The sequence below is a fragment of the Corvus kubaryi genome, unplaced genomic scaffold (genome assembly GCF_017639235.1).
Source record: "Corvus kubaryi isolate FWS band 111438036 unplaced genomic scaffold, C.kubaryi_AGA036_p1.0 66, whole genome shotgun sequence".
NCBI lineage: Eukaryota > Metazoa > Chordata > Aves > Passeriformes > Corvidae > Corvus > Corvus kubaryi.
The window spans coordinates 5,986,701-6,010,416 of record NW_024582054.1 but is presented as its reverse complement, the minus strand read 5'-3'; the positions used below and the strand labels follow the sequence as shown (position 1 = coordinate 6,010,416).

Below are 23,716 nucleotides of genomic sequence, written 5' to 3'. Positions count from 1 at the left end.
TATATGTATTAGGTTCTGGTCTACCAGCTTTACTACCCAGATAACAGTGTTCTTTTACACCTGAAGTATAAAGCTTTAAGTGATTTCCCAAGGTCATGCTGTGTACATGACTAGCAGAGAAATAATTTTGTCTTACTATATGCAGAAGTTCTTTCTCTGATCTCTCAGCAGGGGTTAATAGGGGGAAAACCCACAGAAAATTCACTTAATTTTGGGAAATCCATGGAAAAAAAGAAACAGGTAGTGATAAAAGAGAGTTGAGAGCTGAGAGAGGGAGCTGCTGCAAATCTACATACCCAGTTTCCGTATGGATGCAGCACAGTGTCTGTGGTGCCCCTGTTCACAGGCTTTCCTGGACAGCTCTGCAGTCTTCCAGTGTTACTGACACAGGACTCGGTAGCAGGTTTCTGACCTCAGGGAATCCCTCTCAGGAACTCACACTCCTGATCACATACCTTCTTTTCCATTTAAATATTCAGCATTTTCTAATTAAATTTGTATTTGCTATAACTATCATAAGACTTTTTTCTGTTGTACTTTCTTAAAATGAAAACAAAGTAGCAATTGGGCACCTATGACTACATCACACACGAGAATAAAAGCTTAAAATAAAAAGCTTGTGTTTATGAGTAAATTAATTTTCAACCAGAAAACCTAAAAACAGGAACACTTTGTGCTTGGGTTTCACTCCCATAACTCCAGTTTTGAGGTGAGATTAATGAAGTTACCTTTCAGTGAAACAAGTGAAAGAGAAGAGAATGGCTGTAATACACGAAGCTGCTCCCAGTGAAGCCCCACCACTTAACTTCTAAGAAATAATGTCAGTGTAAATCATGATGTGATGAATGCTTCCCTGAAATGATTCATGCCATATGGTCTGAAGACCAAAACGGGCAGAGTTTATTTTTAAAAGAATGAGAAATATGAACTTGGAATATTCATTGCTTTGTCCTGCCAGGCTGAACATTTGCTGTAGCAGGGGCCAGACTTACTGCAGGTCTGTATTTTTTTGCTCGCTTAATATGTTGCACTAGTTTGTGGCTTCAATCTCATTCATAATGGAATAACATCTACAGGAGAGGGTGTACTCTGCACCCTCTTCTGTAAACAAATGTTCACTGGGCACCTATGGGCTAAATCATCTTCTCACTTTTTCTTTAAAAACAACAACAACAACAACAACAACAAAAAACAAAAAAAAAAAAAAAAAAAAACAAAAACAAAACAAACAAAAAAAAAAAAAAACCAAAAAAAAAAAACACAAACCAAAAACCAGAAATTTCAGAACTAATTAGTCCTCACAGTATAATTACTATGTCGGTAGCAAGAAGACAAACTGAGTCCCCTGACAGAGGTGAAAGGTGCAGGCAATTCCACGAGTCACTCAGCTTTCCCTTTTATAAAGCTGCTTATGTTCAGCGCCTTTCTTTCTGTATTTTGTGTATTAATATTCCACATTAGACTCCACTTAAGCAAAAAGAAATCTAGGTTCTTTCAATAGTTATAATGCTTCTCTTGTAATACACCTCTAGAAAAAAAAAGAAGCAGATTATTTATATTTATTTAGTGATGCTGAAAGGTACAAGCATGTCTCACTGAAATATTTAGGCCCCACACCTACTACTTCAAAGGTAAATGACAGAACTCAGTAACTTCAAATGTGTGCAATTAAGTCTATAACCTTACAAAGCTATTATTCATTTTATTCCAACTCAAGGACAGTGAAAAGCCACCATCTTTTTAGACAAGTACTGGAAAAAGGGTACTAGCGAGTATGTTGCAGTCATTGTGCAAGGTGTTGATGGCTGCCTGGCTCTGACCTCTCCCACCCCTGTGCAGAGAGATGTGCCACAACAAAGTCATTTGAGAGCAGTCGATTTTCAAGGAAATGAATTTTGCATTCTGCAGAATTTATTACTGTGCATAGTTTCTTGAAAGAATTCATTCTGGACTGAAAACTTTGATGTCACTACTTCAGGTGCCTTGATTTGGTCTGGAAGATATTAGAAGGGTGATTTCTAAATCAAATATTTATGATGGGATGTCAAGTTCAGTTTCAGCAGGATAGCCAGTAAAAGGATGGGCAGGATCCTTGTAGCTAGTGGAAATTTGTTCAGGTTTGGTGACATTGATATCACATCATTCATATTGCAAATACTTTTTTTGTGAGACTGATGTAATTAAAATACATAGATCAATGTCAACTTGCAGTCTGATTCCACAATGATGTAATGAGGTTTATACTGCCTGGGGTGGCTACTCCTAAATCATCCTTAAAGATAAGAACAAGAAGGATTAAAAGCAACTTAACATTAGTTTTTAAACAAGCAAGCTACACTTGTTTAAATGACAGCAAGTCTGAAGAACAGAACCGATTTTTTTTTCTAGGTTAAAAGAATGATTAGCACTGTTTTACAGATGGAAGCTGAACAGACTTATTCTGTACTAAGTTAAACTGGTGAAAAAATATCTGTGTAAAGAAGCTATGTCATTGTAACAAGTAAACCTGTTATTGATGTATTTTAAACTTAATATAAGCTTCTTATATCAACCTAAGTACACAGAGAGTGCTTTCTTTTCTCAATAATTTTTAAACTGTGCACATACAGTACAACATCGCTGGTAGGTGAGCCTGGATTAGAGGAAAGCATTTATCATGTAGTACATTCAACTCCTACTCCACTCCTATGATCCCCTCTAGTGGTCAATTAATTGTATGCTAAATGTTTCTTAGTACTACAAATTATTTGTACCTCTCCTGCATTAAAATAGTGTCTGCCTCCGTTTTGCTTGAATTCAAGAAATCTCATTTTTTATTCCTATATGAGAAGGACTAAGCAATGAAGTTTTTAAATGTGCAGCTGATGCGTCTGTGGGCAGCTTTATTTTTCCTTCTAGGAGCAAATAGCTAATGCCTACCACATAGAACCCAAAGCCATCTCTGCTGGCAGTGCAGACCAGGAGGTGATGGCCCTGCTGCAGCATTAAGCAGGACCCTTCCACCCCATTCTTGCCATGAGGCTGTCTGAGAATGCCCATTGCAAGTCTGGCAGCAGGAACATCTCTCAAGCAGTTTTGACAGCATAACAATTTGTGACTTGTCATATTCACACAAGTAAATGGTTGAGGTTTACCTACCTCAATATAAAACTGAGTCATGTATTTTGTTTTTTAGCGAGATTACAGGCAACTTGTAATTGTAGAGATTTCATACCTAATAATACATAATAATAAATTGGCAGAAGACCTTTCCCCAAAATTCCCATCTTCACTTTGCTGTGCAGACAGACACAGCCGCCATTTTGTATCAGTTCAAGCTGATTCAAGCCAGTGCTGACCCAGATCTTCATTTTCTAATCCTGGCTGTGCATTTCTATTTCTTCCTTGTGCTAGCACCAAGAGTTATCTGACTGCTGAGGGAGATGGCTAGCTGGCAGACTAGTGAAAAAGAAATCCTGACAAAAACTGAAAAGCTCTAGGGCACTGGTGACACAGCTAAAGTCACATAGGCCTTCTGTTGGAAAGTAACGGCTGTGTGCTGAGACCTCTTCCTTTGGTATTCTCCCTTGTGTGTTTGTGGTCCTATGTTTGTATATTGCAAAGGGCATGGGGAAAAGGCGAAGTCCACACCCATGGGCATAGATGGTTACAAAATGTATTTTAGACAGTTTTCTCATGATTCTTTTTCCTTCCCCCACAGATGGGAAACTCAGTAATGGACACGGAGAAAGCTGTGGACTGCATGAATGGTAACACTATGAGAGGAAAGTATATAATCACAACCAAAATCATCTTTCAATTGTGGATGTCAAGAGACAACTTGGAAAATTCCAACTTGTTTTCCCTCATACACAGAACATCTCTAGTATAAAGAAAAATTACAATTTTTCAAGAACACCTTGTGGAATTAAAACAGTGACTGATACATATGCTTGGCTATCGTATATATCATATATATATAGGTATAGGTATATAGATAGAAAGATATAAGCAATGCTATCAAAAGACAGTGGAAGAAATTACTAATTTAGGTATTGTCCTGTAACATAAATTAGCAAAATACTTTAATGGCATGTAGGAAAATTTACAGAGAGACCCTGGGAATAATGCTGCCACCTACTTGTACACACAGTATCTCTTAAATTACCAGATTTCTTTTTAGTTTTGATAGATTATGTTATGCTAGTTTTACTTCTAATTATTCCCAGTTCTTTTTCTTAGCCTACATTGTTGACTGATATGAAAACTGCTCAGTTTTGCAGAACAACTGTACAGTGATGAATCACTCTGGGTAGCACGGAGATAATACTTTAAAACAGAAAGGAAAAGAGAACTGGCTATTTCTGTCCAGTTCTTCTTGCCTTGTTTTTTCATTCTATTAATTGGATGTTAATGTTTAAAAAGGAGCAAGAGTTTATGTTCGGAATCTCTGCTCTCAGATGCATGCTCCTTCATTTAGGGAAATTATGTTAGCCCATTTGAAACAAAAGTCCCTTTAAAGTTCAGTCATATGGTACAAGACAGTTGTGAGCTGTGAAAGAGACTGCTGAGGTACTGGCACTGATGTACACAGATGGTCAACATAAGTGTGTCAGCCTTCAGGATGCTCTTCTTTCCCCGACTGCCATAAACAATGTTTTTAATTTCTAGATTTCTGTCTGTGGGTGTGGGAGGATGTCATGGCTGTCCTGATTCTCACTTTTTAAAGCTTAGCACTCAATAAAGCCACGTCTTCTGTTAAATAGAAATAATTCAAAATAGTTGCTTCAAAAATTGTGGAGATTTCATACGTTAAGAACATCTATGTTATAATTACTTCCATCTGATTGTATGCCTTTCTGGTCTTCATCATAGATTCAGCCACTGGATTTTCTGAAGGTCCATATAAGAAAACACTGGTAAAAGAAGGTCAAAAGGGCTGTTGTGGTTTAACACCACCTGGCAACTAAGCATCATGCAACCATTCACTCGCTCCCCCACCACTGGGGCTGGGGAGAGAATCCAAAAAGTAAGAATATACATAAGTTAAAAAATAAAGAGGAAAAGCCAGAAAACTTGTGGGTTGAGGTAGAAGACTGTTTAATACATAAAGCAGAAGTCGTGCATGCAAGCAAAGCAAAACAAGGAATTAATTCACTGCTTCCCATGGGCAGGCTGGGAGATGTTCAGCCATCCCCAGGACAACAGTTACTTGGAAGACAAATGCCATCACTCCAAACATCCCCCCTTACTCCTTTTTCCCCTAGCTTTATATACTGATCATGATGCCACATGGCCTGGAATATCCCTTTGGTAATTGGGGTCAGCTGTCCTGGCTGTGCCCCCTCCCAGCTTCCCATGTCCCCCCAGTCCCTTCACAGGTGGAGGTACTCTCTACTATGACAATACGAGAAGCTGAAAAAGCCTTGGCTCTGTGCAACTGCTGCTCAGCAATAACAAAAACACCTCTATATTACCAACACTGTTTTCAGCACTAACCCAAAACACAGCCCCATACCAGCCACTGTGAAGAGAATTAACTTCACCTCAGCCAAAATAAAGCACAGCAGGGCTGAGGTACCCCACAGTGGAAAATCAGGACTACAGATGCCCAGGAGATATAGGTTGCACCATCTCAGGCAGAATTTCACAATTTGAGAGGTCCCAGAAATATCGCGTAAGTCCAGGCCTCAAAACCTGCTTTTTCGAACCACATCCCAGAGGCAGCTTGGGATAAGAGTGGCAGAGCTGGCTGCCCTGGGTATGAGCCACGTCCGGAGCCCAAAAGGGTGGCTGTGGTCTCTCCTGGCCCTGTATGTCTCCAGGTGGCTGGTATCCGATGGAGCAGGGTAGCCGACTGGAGCGTGCAGGGGTTTGGGGCCAAATCCGGACCACAGCCGCAGGCCCAGGAGACGAGCCCCGCCGCGGAAGGGTGAGGGAACCCAGCCGCTCCCCATCACGGGCGGAAAGGCAGAGCAGGGCTGTGTGGAAGGCTCATTCCCAGACACGGGCGGGGAAGGCCGCCGAGAGAGGGGCGGGGGCAGCCCGGGGCCTCCCCCCGGCCGGGGCTCCCGTGTGGCGGCAGCGGAACGCGGCGGCGGGCGCGGGTTGCGGAGGGCCGGTTTGAGGCGGGCACTGCGCGGTGCGGCGGCGGCGGCATGAGGGAGCTGCCGCCGGGCCCGGGGATGGAGAGCGACATCTTGGACGCGCTGGAGGCCTTGGGGTAACCGGGGAGCAGGGGCGGCTCCCCCGGCGAGGGGCTGAGGGCAGCCCGGCTGGGCGTGGAACGCGCCACCGCAGCCGAGGGCGAGAGGCCGGGCCGGAGGCGGGAGTGAAGGGGAGCGCGGGATCGGCGGAGGGACGGGCCCTGCGTTTCGGCGGGTGCTGGGGGCTCGGCGGGGCCGGGCCTCGGCCGGGAGCGGGGTCACGGCGTGGGCGGTGGGCTCGCCCCGGGTGTAGTGCAGGGAGGGCAGAGGAGCCCGGGCGCTCCGTGGGGTGCAGGGGTGCAGCAGCGGTGGTCAGCACTGGGGCGGCCGCTGGAGGCTGGCGGGGCAGCACCTCGTTCTGTGGTGCCTGCCCACCTCCCGCGATGTGCTTCGGATATTACGGGACAAAATCTGTGCAAAATTTAATTTTCAGTTACATTATTCCCAGTACTCCAGGGCAGTGAATTGTTAATGTTAGGAGGCAATTTGACTAAACACTTGAATTAGTACTAGAGTTCTTCTCTGGCTGGTGTGTTTTGAGAGATCAAAGTCTGTTTTCATATAGACATGTGAAAACGCCCGCCTTGTATTTTCTGACAAACTATTTTGTTTGTAAAGGACCAATAATTTTTTGGTTAACAAAAGTAATGTAAAAAGACTAATTCCTTTAACTGTAGTTACTAACCAGCTTAGAGTAAAATAATTGGAAAATATGTATATTTTATGTTACGCTTACTTATTACTAATGCTTATCTGCCTGTACAGGTACACGGGTGCCCTGTTGGAGGAGGAAGCCCTGAATAAAGCAGCAGAAAATGGATTGTCTTCACCAGAATTTTTTGAGCTTTGCGTTTGGTTAGGTTCCCAGATAAAGTCACTTTGTAATATGGAAGAAAGCATCACTGCAACAGATGGTATATGAACGTTAATTTACAGTGGATTTAGACCCATATTGTTCAGCTAATAGTGAAATTGCAGTGTTGAAGTTTACAAGAAAGCTGAAAGGTAGCCAAACCCAGGCTGCTTTTGTGTATAAGCAGCTCTTAGTTTAAGGACTTGTATTGTGAAGACTGTTTCAAAAGGGAGAAAGAAGGTGATTTGGGGTGGCTTTAGATATATATACGTAAATGTAAAAAGTACATTTGCACCTGCAATCATATTTTGATGGCATAAATTGCAGTGCTGGGTATTTTCGGGCTGTTGATCCAATGCAATATTCCAGTCAGCACCATGTGTGGGCACACGAGGTGCTAGGTAGCACTGCCTGATTATTTCTGTCTAGTGCTGGAATTTGGATGGGATTTTATATTACTTTTGTTTTCACCAGAAAAGTAGTGGAACTAAAAACAATCACTGAAAATAATGAGTTCATGACTCCTGTGACTTCTTCATCAGAAAATCACGCTATTTAGTAACATAAACTGTTCACTTCCTGCTGATGTTCGTTTGCATTCATGTCTTCACAGACTTCTGTAGCATTACCTCATTCAAAGCACGAGTACAATATACTGTTAGAAGCCATGTCTGCTTGTATGTAGGACTTTTTAAAGAAGAATGTTACTGGGGTGGTAGGTGGTTGATCTTTGGACTGTTGAAATCTGCAATTGAAGTGTATAAGTTAAAAAAATTAGATTGCCGTTTGATGTTTCTGTAAAAAGCCATTAATTGTGCATTTATTTCCATAGGTGTGAAAGATATAGAGAGCTTCCAGCTTGAAATTAGTGGCTTTCTGAGAGAAATGGCTTGTCCGTATTCATCATTGATATCTGGAGACATCAAAGATAGATTAAAAGAGAAAGAAGATTGTCTTAAACTCCTATGTAAGTAATAATAATTTTTCCCATTTATAATACAGTATTTTAGGTGCATGCTTTATTATTACTGTACAATTTACATTGAGGAGTTCTTTATGTGTTTTTAAGTTGATGTGTACAGTTGTTACATCCTAGCTCAGCATGCATCAACTCACTTGTGCAAAGTGAAAAATAGAGCAGCATTAGAAACCTGTTTTAGCAGAAACTAAAATTTCTTTTAAAAGTATGGTGCAACCTACTGAGGCCTCCTGATCCCTCTCTTGATCCAATTGTTCCAGCTCACCTAAACTGAGACCTTGTTTCCTGTGTTTGTGAGGGATCTCAGGGCAGCTTGAACAGAAAGGCTGCACAGTTTGAACATGCTGAAAGCAGAATTGAGAGAAACAATGTCTAAGTTTAAGTTGGACTTGGACAAAGGAGTGGCAGCAGGAACCAGTGTGATAACATGAAACTAGCCAAGGAATTTGGGGTCTAGTGGCAGAAGGGAGTTGAACAGTTAAATGCAGTGTGTAGACTGAAGGTAGGAAGTCAGGTGAGAGGAAATTGAGGTAAAGAATAGGAAACTGATACTGACCTGTTCAGAAGAGAACTGAGAAAGTCTCCGTTTTATCATGGTTATCTTACAAATGTATATATTGTAGCTGTACTGAGAATGTGGATGCAGAAATACTTAAGCGTCTCTAAATCTGCCATTATGGTGCTTTTCTCTCTAGTATTTCTAAGTACAGAACTTCAGGCTTTAAAGATACTGCACAGCAAGAAAAGTAAGGGCTCTCATTTGGAAAAGCACAATGAAATTATTCAGGAAGTGCAAGCTATTTGCGATGCACTGGGTCTGCCAAACTCCCCATCTTCTGGTATTCCTCCCTTGTTAACCAGCGTGGAACAAAAGGTATGGGCTTTTACGTCTTCTCTCTGTTGCTAAACTGTAAGCACTATCTCTGTAAGCATTGATCCTAGAGTTGAGGCCTAGCAGTCTCACCCATAAAAGCCCTATCTGACAAGTGCAAAAGAATTTTAATTCTGAAAGCCAGCTTAGTGTTTTAAGTTAAACTGTTTTGAGTTGAAGTATTTCAGCATTTCCCTGAGGTTGCAATGTACCTGGTAAGACGTACTTTGCCATGCAAGTTTCAATTATAAGTTTTCCTCTTACCCATTCAAATGTGCTGCAGCAAGCAGAAGACTTTGGGTAATAACTGATTGTGCCTTTATATACCTGTAGTAATTTCTGGGATGTATTTAAATTTAATATCCAAAACTTAAATTCTTTTTAGTTTATTAATTTCATAATTGCAAGTATGGTTTTGTTGGTGCTATTGCCTTAGTTGCAAAGAGGATGAAAATGCCTGAATTGCCAGTATTCAGTGAATAAGCCCTGTTAAACCTTATTCAGCAAGATAGTTCTTTCCATGGTGTCCCTCTAGGTTCTAACTCATTTCACTGATGTGATCCTTAGTCTGATTTCCCTGCTGCAGAATGTAAATAGGCTCTTGAGGTGGAAGTTACCTTCTTTGTCAGACAGATAAAAGTTTTGCTCTTCATCTCTCTCTGGTATCTGGGGAGAGAGTGACCAATCCCCCCTTAAGGGTAGAATAAAAACTCCCTCTGCTTCTGGGTCTTTGAGTTTAATAATTTTACATGATTGTGCTTCTTTTTTTTCTTCTTCTTCATCAGCCAGTGGGCAGTTGAACATTCAGAGAGTTTGGGGAGGGGGCCTGTTACTTGCATGGTTTTCTTACATCTCTCTTCAGCATGACAAGACAAAACCTTTAATAGGTTCATTTATAAAAGGCATCACCCAGGGGCAAACAGACATGACTATTCCTACACTATTAACTGTGCCTGATACATTTAGTTCTAAGGAAATCTTTACATCCGGTAAATATTTTTGAAGGGATGAAAAAACAGTTTTCAAAAATTGTTTTCAAAAAGCAATGTTCTGAGAATGAAAATGTCAGAGTTACAGCTAGTAACTAATGGTTTGAAACTGGCCTGATTGTGCTGCTCTCCCTCTATGAGTGTTAGCTGTGTTTACATCCATGTGTGTTTATAGGCTGCAACCATGGCTGGTGGCCTTCCTTGCTCAGTTCTTTGCTTCACTTCTCAGGTACAGATTTAGTTTCATCCCATTATAGGGATAGGATTCCAGTTCTGCAGTTGTGGGACAGCAAGACCAGACCTGGAGCACCAGTTCCTTCATACACACATAGTGATAGTAGAGCATTTCCTTTGAATTATTAGACAGCTGGTATCTGCTGCCTTTTGCAAAGTCCAAGATTTCCTATCCGATAGGATCACAGGCTTGAATTGTGCATAGTGTTGGCGTCCCAGTTTGTATAAACTGTTAAACTTTCAGAAGTACTAAAATGAGCAGAATCTTAAAAGCATTTTATCTTTGCTTTTGGTTGGGTTTTTATTAATAATGCTGCCTGGACTATTTTCCAATAGTTCTCAGGTCTGTCAGTTCCACAGTGGTTATACCACTTTTACTCACTTCAAAGTGTAGAAAGGTGGCAAAACTAGTTCGTTCATCTTCTGTGACTCCAAATTAATAGAGTAATTTGTTCTCTGTGCGTTTCATCCCTTATAAACAAAGGATTTTTTCCCTGCCTTGCAGGAGATTTTGTAGCATTTCTGCTTTGTGTTTACTTGTCCTTCATTACTTTAATATAGGACAAGTTTCGAGTTATATTTGCAGGGAGCAAGAGTTAGAGACCTACATTTATAGGTATAGCTGCATTAGAAAGGTGGTGCCACCAATTAAAGTTCATTGGCTTTGTAAACATTTTTTAAGAGCACCATTTTGTTACTTTTTTTTATATGCTCACAGAAATTCACTTGAAATGATCCATTTATTTTTCCAAATATTTTTTGGCTTTTGATTTAGTTAGGTTCTGCATAAAATTGCACTGTTGATGTTTAGTCATTCATAATGTCATTTATGTCATTCATAATACAGGCTTACATACTGATCTAGTATTTTTATTTAGTGTATCTGCACATGTATCTGCAGCATTTCAACATGTCTACTCTTTGTCTCTGTCCAGCATCTTCAGCATTGTCAGTAGCTGTGGGAGTAGTTCTGAGAATAGTTTGGCTGTGCAGCAGCAACCTACCAAAGGGAGAGATCACACACTGTATTTTGGTATGGAACATTAGAACATTTATTGTTTTAAGTAATTTTCCAGTTTATTTAAGAGACTAGTATAAAATCAGGATTCCTTTCTTCATTCAAAATGAGTTTTATAGTAGCTCAAACTTCGAATATACGATCATAGCAAGTATCTTTTCCATCTTCTGTAATTACCTAGGGTAGTGGTTATCAACATAGCCACTGTGAAAATGTGAGAGAACAGCCTTCTACCTCTAAGTGTATTTTATTCTATTGTATAATACTGAAAAACTGATAGTAATTTTTCAGTTGTTTAAGATGCTGTTCCCTTGTAAAGTATATTTACAAAGCAGGAATCTAGGAGTCATTCTGAAACGTAGTGCCAAAACCTCCATAAATTCTAAATGAACATTGATGAAAGATTCAGAAAAGTTTATGCCACTGTTGTGCTTTGTAACTAGTGCTTACATCTGGCTGTTTTCCAATCCAGGTAGTGTGAATTTCACACCTAATTACAAAGTGACATTCTAATACTGTTTATCTGAAAAAACTCTTAATGTGATATTATTTAAATGACTTCTGAACATTTTTGCCCGCGTTATGAAAAGTACTCTGCTACTTTTCACATATCAGTAGAATGAAAAGAAACTATAAAGGGCTACCAAACAAACTAAGTCAAAATTAAGCTAACATAACACTTAAGTGAAATGCTAGAAGAATTTTTTTTTTTACATATTTGGGTATACATCCTAGAATTTATTAATATTTTAATTAATGTATTACATTTAACTGTTGATCTGTGGTAATTTTATGGATGTAATGGTGCCTGGACAGTAAGTATTAATGTAACTGCAGGGAACAAGACAAAAGAGTTGTCCTGTTCACCAGACATCAGGGTCAAACAAAAATGTATTTAGAGTTAGATAAATACTGAATTTATCTGCAGGTATATGAAAGAGAGGCTTAAAAATATTTTGTGCTTAAGATTTTAGGTGATCTCTCTGCAACTGTACAGTTTTACAGTACACCTGATGACTAATCAGGGTAATGTTCTTTCCTCAAAGTGTTGATATTTTGACTTAATAAAATGACACCTGTCCCCAGGTCAGGTTTTTTCAAAATCTCAAAAAACCCTGGAGGTGCATTCATACGTGATGTTTTTCTGTGCAAGAGGTATTAAACGTAAAAATTACTGTTTTGACAGATGAGGATATTTAATAAATATATTGAACATGATAATGAAATGTGAGCTAAATTTTTTTTTCAGTAGTACAAAATTACAAAACAAATGAGAAATGTCGTGTTCAATACATAAAGGTACACTTCATTTGGTAACAGTAGAATAACTGTGTATTTTTATGAGCAGATTTTGAAGTTGGTATTTTTGTCTCACGTTTTATTTCATTTTATATTTAGAGAATGTGTGAACTTTCGAAGCAATCCCATAAATTTCTAGTGTTACCAAGGTCATTGATTACACAGTATGTCAAATAGTCAAATATTCTTGTCTACATCTAGTTCTAATTATTTGGTTTGCTTTTTACACCTGACTGTGTAAAATCTTTAGGATGATTTGGCTGTTAGAATATGTTTTATGTTTCTTTGAGTATATTTTCAGTGCTCTTTTATCTGGGCACTGCTTTTAGTATTGTTCCCACTTATATGTGCAGGCTTCTCTTTAGGTTGTGGTGTTTTTTTGGACTCCTGCTTATCCTTCTCAATCCAGGGCAACTGCTGTGTGTGGGAATATGGGTTATAACATAGATGATTCTCACATCCATTGTATTCTTGTCCTTTGGCAGACTGTTGTGTGTCAGGGTTCTTGTGTTCATACCTCTGTCATCAGTCATAGCTGGACAACATATTCTGCGACTGTAAGGCAGCTCATCTTATTTCACCATTATAGCAGTAGAATTTCCCCATGAGCCCTGCTGATGGGAGTGAGGAGCAAGTGCAGATTCAGTGTTCTGAATATGACTTTACAGTGTGTCATAAGCATAGACCAGTTCATCAGTGAAGAGATTCCTCCTTAACTGTTATTGATTAGTAAGGCTGTACTGGATAAGAATTACATCGGTATTCTCTTTTAACTTGGAAAGAAGAGGCTGCAGAAATTTGGGGCTGGTTTCTCAGTCAATAAAGGATTGTTTCATTTAGCTGCTCTTGTTTCTTCTAGTTCTGATTTTCATTGATTATCTTCCTTAATTGTTCTCTCTAAACTTCCTTTCACTTTTCAGTTCATAGAAATCAGGAGTATGCAGCGCTGATCGACCTGTGATGGCAGAATGTGTGGCTTTTGTATGTGGAGTGTTGCATTTATCTCTTGGTTGTCCTTGCAGCTGCAAACTTAAAATAATTCTAGCCTCTAGATAGTATTCATCATCACTGGTTTTCAGATCTTCTTTCACACTCTAACTGTGAATTATATTGAAGATTTTTAATTTTGTTGTACTGGTTTTTGTTTCAGCAGCTGGTCTCATTTTGATAGACTCTCTTCCTTTCAACCTTTGAGGTAATATTTCTGACCTCAGTGGTATATGAATAGACACCTCTTGCCCAATAGAATTTTTAATTAGTCTGCTGTTCATTCCTTCTTCTATACTAATTACTGATCTGTTCATCTCTTGCTATCATACTGATCTTATTCTATTGCTGATTATTAACTTTAGATTTTGATTCTTCAGGCACTTATTTAAATTCAAACATAGTTTGTGCTTAGGTACATTTGCACTTTGGAGCAGAATATGACGGGCACCATGTACATGCTTCAGTAAAAAAAAAAGGCTACATTCAGAAGACAGACAGACAACCCTGGAGTGCTTTTTGTAAAGAAAATAAAGGTTGTAGAGAAGCAAGAATTATCAGAGAAAGAGGAGTGTTGGGATCAGTACGGTACATGGAACTGAACTTCACCCTTATTGTAACCTCTTTTGATATGAATGAAATATAACAGCAGGGAATATTACAGTAATTAGATGGCCACTTTCAGATACTACTAGGCTGTCTTTTCTGATAGAGTCAAAACACAGTTTTCCCTTAGTTTGTTCACTGCACAATATATTTACCTGAGACTTTTTCTGGAATATTGTGTTTTTAACCTGCCATAGTGCTGCCCAGCAGTGATGTAAAAACAAAGAACAAAATACATACATCTTGGTTTTCACACAGAATTTGAGATCAGATTTTTTTCTTCATATATATAAAAAAAAATTGAGATACTTACAAAAATCCTGACATATACTCCTGAGAGTTGATTTTCTGAGTATTTCTTTTAACAATGAACTGAGTGCTCTAGAATTTGATTTCTGACTTCTGGAATTTTTTTTCATAGCAATCACTAGAGATGATATTTCTGTAATATGTGACACTCAAAACTGAGCTTTGAACCATGCCTCTGTAACAAATGTAGTGTGAATGCCTGTGTGCTCACATGAAGTCTTACAATCCTTGCAAATGTATCTAATGGCTGTCCCCAGCTACAGGTTTTACTGTAGATTGTGCACCACCTTAATCCTTCCTTTGACATATAAAAGAAAATTAACTCTAGTTTTACTTGTTTTTTTTGGTTCCCCATGGTTATTTACTAAAGGAAATGAAGATGTAGTTCACTCCATCAGACTGGGTACAAAACTTGAAGGAACAATAATATGCATGCAGTCAACTCCAGCTGAAAAACCAGTTGGCTGGAAAGTTATGCACAAGTGTTTTGAGCATTTTTGGTAATGGTTTCAGAAGACCTTTGCCAAAGGAAGTTCACTCAAGAAGAGGAGGTAGAGGTTTCTTGTAATGAGAGAGGAGAATGTGGTGGTGGTTGGAAGACAGAGCATATTTCACTTCTGATTATTGAGAGCAAGAACTAGCGGAAGAAGTATAAGCAAGTTTGATTTGGAGTGAATGCAGAAGTTTTAAACATAATGTTAGCTGGAGCCACTTAAAGGATTAGAATAAAGTTAATGAGAAACGATGACTGCATACCTATCATATCTCCTGCCTTTCTTCATAGCACCCATCACCAGATTTTTTGTAGCCCAGTGTAGCATTTGGCAACAGAACTCTGAACTTCCTGTTGTAGTTACAACACTTAGGTATATGTAAAATTAGTAATTTAACTAGTCTTACTTTCTGTTTGCACTTGATAAATTTGCTATATAGATACTGTTCTGTTGATGGGAAGAGAAGTGATGTGCCATAAAATATTTTTGCATAGAGGCTGGTCATCTTCTTAAAGTATTCAGGAAATCTTTTTAAAGTCGATCATAAGCCAGAAGATGTGTATCTGTTTTCATGAGTCTGCTGAAACAAACATGCTGTGTTTGATCTTCCAAGTAACAAAATGAGGTTGTAACAAATTGTGCTGAAATAAATCTAAATATTTGTGTTCTGAGATGTATGGTTTTTTTTCAGATAAAGGACATTCTCTCAAAAGTTAAAAATAACCATGTGGGGAAATCACTGCTAACAAAACCTCTGAACTCTGACCAAGTGGTAAATAAAAGTTTCTCCATTTCTTTTCTCCATTTAACAGGATGGTCAAAATAAATGCATATGGCTTCATTTAACTTTGCATTTTTAAGGTCACTGTTCTATTGCTGAATATTAATACTAAAATTCAGTTGCTAAATACTAACAATGATAATCAGATACTTCCAGAATTGACATTATAAAACAGACCTTGTGTTGATTCATCAGTTGTTCAGTTTCAAAACATTTTGTATATATGTACTACTGTAGCATTACATAGATGCTATGTAGTTTATAGTAGTCACCTTGGGATAGACAACTTAGTTGATAAATGGGATTAACTTTGAATTGACTTCTATAACTTTATATATTTGAGTGTCTGAATTTTTTATTGTAACACTGCAGGAAAGATTGGAAAAAATCAATGATGCTCTTTGCAGTGAGTACGAGTGTCGACGGCGGATGTTAATGAAGAGGCTCGATGTGACTGTACAGTCTTTTGGCTGGTCTGACAGAGCAAAGGTAAAACTCGATGTACTTTTTGCTTCCTGTAGGTGGGAGTCTGCTACAGTTCCCCAAGTCTTCCTACAGAATATGCATACCATGTAAATACACAAATAAACTTCTATCACTGTTATCTTTTTTCCAGCCTGTTTCTCATCCCAAATATCCAAATATTTGTAATATCCAAATCCTAGGTATTGAGGAAGGGGATGGATTTAACCAGGTGGCACAGCCTATCCTTTGTGACTATTTATAGCTTCACAATTAGAAATTCTAGCATCCTTTGTTGGGGTTTCTCACTTTAAATATAAAGTTCCCATCTCCCTGTTTTCTGTATCTAACACCCTCCAATGAAGTAAACTAGGAGGGAATTCAGCACTTTTCATGCAGATGCAAAAGTAAGACAAACACTGGGCCTTAACATAGATTGGGTGTAAAACGTGGCTGCTCATGAAGTCTGTGCGGTTACAGAGACTGCCCCCTATCTTGGATTCAGTGCTGCTGGATGAACAGCCGTGCAGTTGAACAGGTTATTTGAATAGTAACTTGTGTGAGAAAATCACACAATTGCTTGTAATCCTTCAGGTCACTAAAAATTCCAAAGCACTCCTCTGTATTTGCTCTGCAGGTATTGCTTTAATTCTGATAATTTCATTTGTACTATTTCCTAGAACTTTGTATATTAAAAAACAGTCATGATATTTCTGAGCTGGAAATATATCTTGTGTGTATCCAGCAGAGTAGGGAGAGAAGATACATGAAGTTTGTAATTTGATGAAGGCACGTGTGAGAAGCTGGAGGCGGTAAGATCAGCTTTCCTGCCAAAGGTTTCTGTAGAAAGCTTAAGATGGATAAAATTTGGAAAGCTTACTGAAAGTATGGATTGTCTTTGTCACCAGTCTTTGCGGTGTCACAATTTGTCATTGACACATGCAGAATCAACTTCATGAAGTTCACTAAGTATCAGTGCAAGACATGAGTCTGGGTGCTGCTGTGCTGTGTTGGAATGGCTCACTGTTTAACTTTTGAAGGGGTTGTGAATGCTTTTGTGCTGCAAGAAAGGAAAAGGGGGGCATTTAGCTTAGAGAAGCCAGGAGATGTCCCTACTTGTGTAACTTCCTTACAGCTGTACCAATACAATTATATGTCTTCAGATTTAGAGTATACTTCTGAAATGTAGTTGAGGTGACTGATGACTAACTTAAGCAGACTAAAACTTTGTCACTTGCTATTGTTCCATTCAAACAATGTGAAAAACAATGAATGCCCTTTTGAAATAGAACAATAGTTTAAAGAGATTTTTGATGATAAAGTAGTCAGATGATTAATTTTCCTGTCTTTTAAAGACTGTTGATGTGAAATATATGCAGTTACAGAAATAACCAAGTTATATACTAATTCAAAATTACATACTATTTTCAATCTTTTTTTTCCCCTTATTTCTCTTGAAGGATGTTCATAACTTCTTTGAGAAGGTTTTGAGAATTGAAAATGTTCTGGCATTGATGTAATTTAGAGAAAGAAACAAATTGTTGTCTTTTTAAGATTTGTTAGCTTGCCTTTTTTTCCCCACCATTAAATAGGTATTGATATGTTTCTCTGCTTTTGATGGTGTGGCATTTTTGGGGGTTTTTTCATTTTTTTGTAACTTGTTCAGTCCCCAAGAGGGATAAGTTTGCAGACTGAATTGGGTTCACAAAGGATGGAGTAATTGCCTAGGAAAACAGTCTTGTAAAGGTTCAGCACCTATTGTCTGATCTAGCCAATATCAGATGTTTTATTTCACTCTGAAGATCATTCCAAATTTTCCCAGAAAGTATATTTAGTTTTCTTTTTTTGCTAAACAAATGAAGCATCAAAGCATGTTTGGAAAAAATCTCATACTCTCTCCTTCTTAGTCTCACTTTTTCATGGCTTACATAAGTGTTTTGCAGCATTGGTATATTTTCAGTTTTTTTCCACAAATTTACCTTACTTTGAAGCTGCTCTGTTTTCATTACATTTAGAAGCGGTCTGTTGAATATGGTTATGGAAAGCTCTTGAGAGAGCAGGATGTACTCCTTAGGTTTTAGTCTGTAGACATGTTGGAAGACATTAAGGAATCTGTTTGATGCCACTGGATAGAGGAGTTTCTTTTGTAATGGTGCTAAGTTTCAGCATCAATTATACGTAATCAGCAGCACTTTCTGTATAATAGCTCCACCAACAGGAAGAGAATTGGTGATAACTGGCACTATGTTTTGTAAGGTAGTCTGTATTTTCAGAAGTGAAACTTACTGAGACCAGTATGTGGTTTATTGGAACTGTTGGTGTGTTTGATATCTGGCAAGTAAGTTGTTTGATGTTATCCTTTAGGTAAAAACAGATGAAATAGCACGGATCTATCAGCCCAAGCGCTATGCGTTGTCTCCGAAGTCCACCATTACATTAGCTCACCTTCTTGCTGCTCGCGAGGATTTGTCCAAGATCATACGAACAAGTAGTGGATCAACACGGGAGAAAACCGCCTGTGCTATCAACAAGGTATGGTTTTTGTTTCTGGCATGTGATAAAGGGACATGGGAATTTACAGACCTACCAAAAGTAATTCTGGAATTACACTGGTTTTGCTTGGTGCTTTCATCCATTTAAGAAAGGAAGGTTTGCAGTATTCCAGTAAACATTGCAGAAACTTCTTTTTTTTATCTTGCTGGACAGTCAGTCATGCAACAGGATGAAACAGAGTAGTGTAGATGAGAGGGAACAATGTGGGGGGTGTACATGTGTGTGCAAATGACCTCTTGAGTTCAGTGGAACTGTGCACATCAAAGATACATAAAAGTATTTGTGGTATCAGTTCCTGGGCTAACTTTCCAGGATTGTGTTGCTAGGTTTGTAAACCACCATCTCTAGTTCATCTAGTTGTGTGTTACAAATCACAAAAGTTTCTGTGGAAATGTCATTTTGCTGCAAAGTAAAATTATCTGGTTTGGCTACAGTAATGAAACAACGTTGTGCTGCTTTCTTGTGTGTGGTAAAAGCTGATGCTTGCGAGTAGTGATGTGAGTTTCACCATTCAAATGGTGACTAAACCTGCTTTTATATTGATCCTGTATTTACAGATTTTTCTACTGTTTTTTGCCTCATTTATACCCTTTAATATGTTTTGATCCTGAACACTCTGAAATTTCTTAATTATTGTAGGATCTCAGAGAAAGTTGGGGTTTTTTTCTTGAGAGAACTTTAGTTGGAGTGCCTGGGACTGATCAGGGAATGTTAACAACGATCACACAAAGTTTAGGAAATCTGAAAGCAACAACAAAAAGACCTATTTGGGTACATCTTTGTTCTTCAACTTAATGTTTTGTGTAACTTTGTCCAGTACAGTTTCTCTTTTTGTGCACTGAGTAATACCTGCCATAGTCAAGAGCTCTTTTTTTTTTTTTCCTTTTCTTGAAAGTGTTACCGCAGCCTATTGCATATTTTGTTCGTTCCAGCTCTGTACTGAGTGTCAGTAGTTTCTGATGGTAGGCAAACTGGTGTTCCTTCGAGAATTGCACATCAATTTGCCAGTTTGTTTTTTGCCAGCTGATGAGGTTTGAACTTGAACTTTGAAATTTAAGTAGAAGAGCCACATCATAAGGAATCTTTTCTATATGAATATATATTTGTATTTGTATATATTACATATGAAGTATGTATATTGCTTATTGCAATACTAATACTTCAGGTGTGCAGTGTTCTTCATAAAAATTTCACAAAAGTAATATGAGTCAGCTAGCTGCAGTTATTTCTGTTTTAGAGGTGAAAAATGAGAACACTTTCAAGAGCTCTGTTGTGGTGTTACAAGGACAGGAGATAGTGATTCTGCTGTCACGCACTGCACTGAGGGGCTGTATTTCCTGAAAACAGCAGGCAGCATTTCTCTGTCCACAGGAGAAAATCCTGTGTCTCTTCAAGTTATTTCTATTATTTTTTAACTCTGAAAATCACCAATTTTTCCATATAGGTTCTGATGGGGAGAGTCCCTGACCGTGGAGGCAGACCAACAGAGATTGAACCACCTCCTCCCGAAATGCCTCCATGGCAAAAACGACAGGAAGGTGGTGGAAGAGGTGGCTGGGGAGGTGGTGGTGGTGGTGGAAGGGGTAACTGGGGGGGTGGAGGGGGTAGAGGAGGAGGAGGTGGAGGTTTCAGAGGTGGTGGAAGAGGTGGGGGTGGTTTCCAGGGTGGGGGTGGTTTCCAGGGTGGGGGTGGTTTCCAGGGTGGGGGTGGCTTCCAAGGTGGCAGGGGAGGAGGTTATGGTGGCAGGGGGGGCTATGGTGATCCATATGGTGGAAGAGGAGGGGGAGGATACCGAAGATACTAAAGTACTGTAAATCTTGACAGAGTAACTGGCAAGATACAGTGGTGGTATTTACTGGTATTAGGAATTTAGGTATGTTGACTTGGGTTTAGGCTAGAATTAAGTATGACCATATGAATCATTTCATTAGACCAACTGATGTTCTCACTGAGTTCTTTTAGTTAACTGAACAGAACTTTTATACTAAAATCTGATGACTAAAGTCCTTGGTTTTCGTACTGCTTATATGGTGTTTTTTATTGTCATGTTATTTAAAGTAAGTCTCAGAAAACGGAATAAAACCCTTTCTAAACAAACAAAAATATATTAATGGTCAGACCTCTCTAATTATTGCATGTTGCATATCTACTCTCCTGCTCCAAAATGTTGTGTAGAAAAAACAAAGTAGGCCTAAGAACTAGATGAAACCACTTTTAAAAGACTCAAGAATGCTGCTTTTAGGCTTGTTCTTCATTCATAGTTTTCATGTGGGACATACAAATGAATTTTAATTTCAAATGTTAAAATCCTTAAGGCTTTGGTCAAAATTATTCAATTAGATTTGGTTATTCTTGCAGAACTTCACATTAAAGTAACACTGTGAATTAATACTTTACACAGGTTAATCAAATCAGGTTGTTTTTTGTGTTCATAATGTATCAGACACTCACTAAAGGTCGGAGCGTGTACTGTAAACTCATAATCGTAGTGAGTTTTGATAGTGTTTTATTTTCATTTTACTTGTTTTCCGTTATTGGTGTTTCAAAAAAAAAATTTAAGATCAGATTGGGCAGAAAACCTGCAGCTGTCATGTCTGATAAGAATTCATGTGTATAACCTTGTGTATCAGCTTTGAGACACAAAGTTTGAATAAGCTGAGCTTCGTAAAAAAGAACATGACATTTCTTCTTGCCTTTTCTTCTTCCCTCTTTTTTTTTTAAATTTTCCTCTTCTCCCCTGCCTGCTCTGTGTTTGGGAATCACCAACTGCCTAGTTAATAAGTTAGTAAGACACCTCATACAGCAGCTGCCTTTTCTCAGTGATTTCTTTCTCTCTTACTCTGCCAACCTAAAAGAAGCCCTGTCTTGACATGGTATAGGTGCCTTCTCCCTTACATACACTGTTACTCTAGAAGAAGGAGTGGCTACAGTACTAGAGACAGAAGTCAGCTGTCATACCATCATGGCTGTGTAAATATATGTAGTCAGGAATTAAATTTAGAGCTGTCACTTAAAGAAGTGAGTTTGTGCTGCCCAGTATCTCTTAGATCTCCCATGTTGTAAGGCCACTCCTGAGAACAGAGGTGGAACAGGGGATGATGCCTGAATGTACTCATGACAGCATTTATCAGGGTCAGGTTACTGCAGAGATTCAGGAAGGCATCTGATTCACCTGGTGTGTCTGGTGATTAAATAGCACGGCAGACTTGAAGCACTTGTAACTGTAGGCTCAACTGCGGGTTGAACTTTAGGATTTGATTTCGGATTTATGTTCCTCAGTTAGAAGTTCTTTCTGCACAAATTTCCTATCGGTGTTCATTGGTGTTTTGTTACTTCCATAAACATACGTATCACGTCCTGTTTCACTGGCAACTTCGTGCATGAATATAAAGCTCTGCTCCAAATCAAATTATTATCTTTCAAAAGTTTTTCTCCTGTTATTTCCTCTCTCATCAGTTTGCTTGAGAATGCTGCTTCTGATGCGATAGATATGGCTTTACCTAGGCTTTAGGGTCCCAGCAGGTGCCTGACAAAAAGAGGCAGAAGTTTTCCTTGTTAGAATTTGTTAGCCGGGATGTGAACTTTTGCAATAATGGCTTAATGTCACCCAACTGCTAACACTATAGTTCCTTTGCCAATTTTTTTTCTATGCTTCTTACTGGCTTAAGCCCTTGGCAGCCTCTGCAGTCTTTATGGAGAGACCCTCATGGGTCACGTGGGAGCACAGTACTGGTTGTCTTGATGCTGAGCTTGGTTTTTGTCTAAGGGTCTGGGATAGCTCACAAACTTATGACATACCAAATGAGACTGCTGGCCTTGAGTGAAGTGTTGGTCAGCAAAGGAACAGAGAATAGTTTTTTAACAACCAAAGCCTTAAGATTAAATTCTGTTTGCTCATCCAAATGTTATTTTTTGCTACAAGTAAACCAGCACTCAAGCATGTGACTTCATCAAGGAAATACACTCTGAAAAACAAACTACTTACCTACACTTAAAGGTTTCATTAGTCTTAGGATGCAAGGTTGCACGGGTTTAATTTGGTTTTAACTGCAGATGTGGATGTGCCTTGATGTTTTTACACTCATCAGTCCATCCTGTTTGTAGTAGGCAGGACAGTTCTGAATGAAGTAAATCATCAAGTGAAGCAGGTACATGCCCACTTGAATTGTAACAGTTAAATTATTTCAGTATCATATTTCAATTATATGTATGTAGACCATGTAAAATATGGAAATATAAATAGGCTGGAGATTTTTAATCTGGCCATTTCAGGTTTTTTAAAGTAATTTCAAAATGTGAAGCCAGTAGTTGAAAACTAAAGCACCACCATATTCCATGGAGGTATCCTCTGCTGTCCTCTTGTCAGAATGTATGCTTTTAATTTCTCAAACAATGCAATAACATCATGAGAGTAATTGATTTAAACCTCAAGTTTTGTCTTGAAAAAAAAAATATTTTCAAAAATTCTGTTGTAAGTAAAAGATTTTCATATATATGTTTGTGAACATTTTTGTGTTTATTCACACTTAGTGAATACCTAAATTAATATTGTTTTGTTTGTTGAAGAACTGAAAAAAAGGTTGTGGATTTTTTTCAGGTATTGAGAGAGATACTTTTGTTAACAGCTGTAAACACTGAGGAATAAAGTACTGTATTTGAAATTATTGCATCATCTGTGTATTGTGATTTGGATCCACTACCATATGTTCCTCCTTTGTTTGTAAGAAAGAATTCCTGCTGGTGATTTACAACAGTGATGAAACTTACTTTTTATGGTAATGAAAATAACATATATTTTGACTAAATAGGAGAAAGCTGTAGATAATTCTAGAGGAAAATTTTAACAGCCAAGGTATGTCACAAGTCTGGGATTTTGTCTAAGGAGTTTGTTTGGGATTACTAAGGAATCTCAGTTACATTTTATCTTAGTAAAAAAAAATTAAACAGTGATCTATATGATCACTGCTTTTGTGTTTATGTAAACTAAGGAAATATATTTCAATTACTGCTCAAGTTTTCTTTTTATTACTTTCTGTAATTACAAAGAGAACCACAACTTGTTTTGTATAAGACTGTAGAGCAGATTTGCCATATAA

At 38.5% G+C, this 23,716-nt stretch overlaps 1 protein-coding gene across 1 annotated transcript; it reads left to right on the top strand.

Moving 5' to 3' along the window:
- Nucleotides 1-6,069: 6,069 nt before the first annotated feature.
- FAM98B (family with sequence similarity 98 member B) lies at nt 6,070-23,284 on the top strand. Its single transcript, XM_042046972.1, has 8 exons — nt 6,070-6,202; nt 6,951-7,099; nt 7,871-8,005; nt 8,713-8,891; nt 15,516-15,596; nt 15,978-16,094; nt 18,432-18,599; nt 20,065-23,284. Exons 1-8 carry the CDS (start codon nt 6,138-6,140, stop codon nt 20,422-20,424), a joined length of 1,254 nt encoding a protein of 417 aa, XP_041902906.1. The 5' UTR covers nt 6,070-6,137; the 3' UTR covers nt 20,425-23,284.
- The last annotated feature ends 432 nt before the right edge of the window (nt 23,285-23,716 follow it).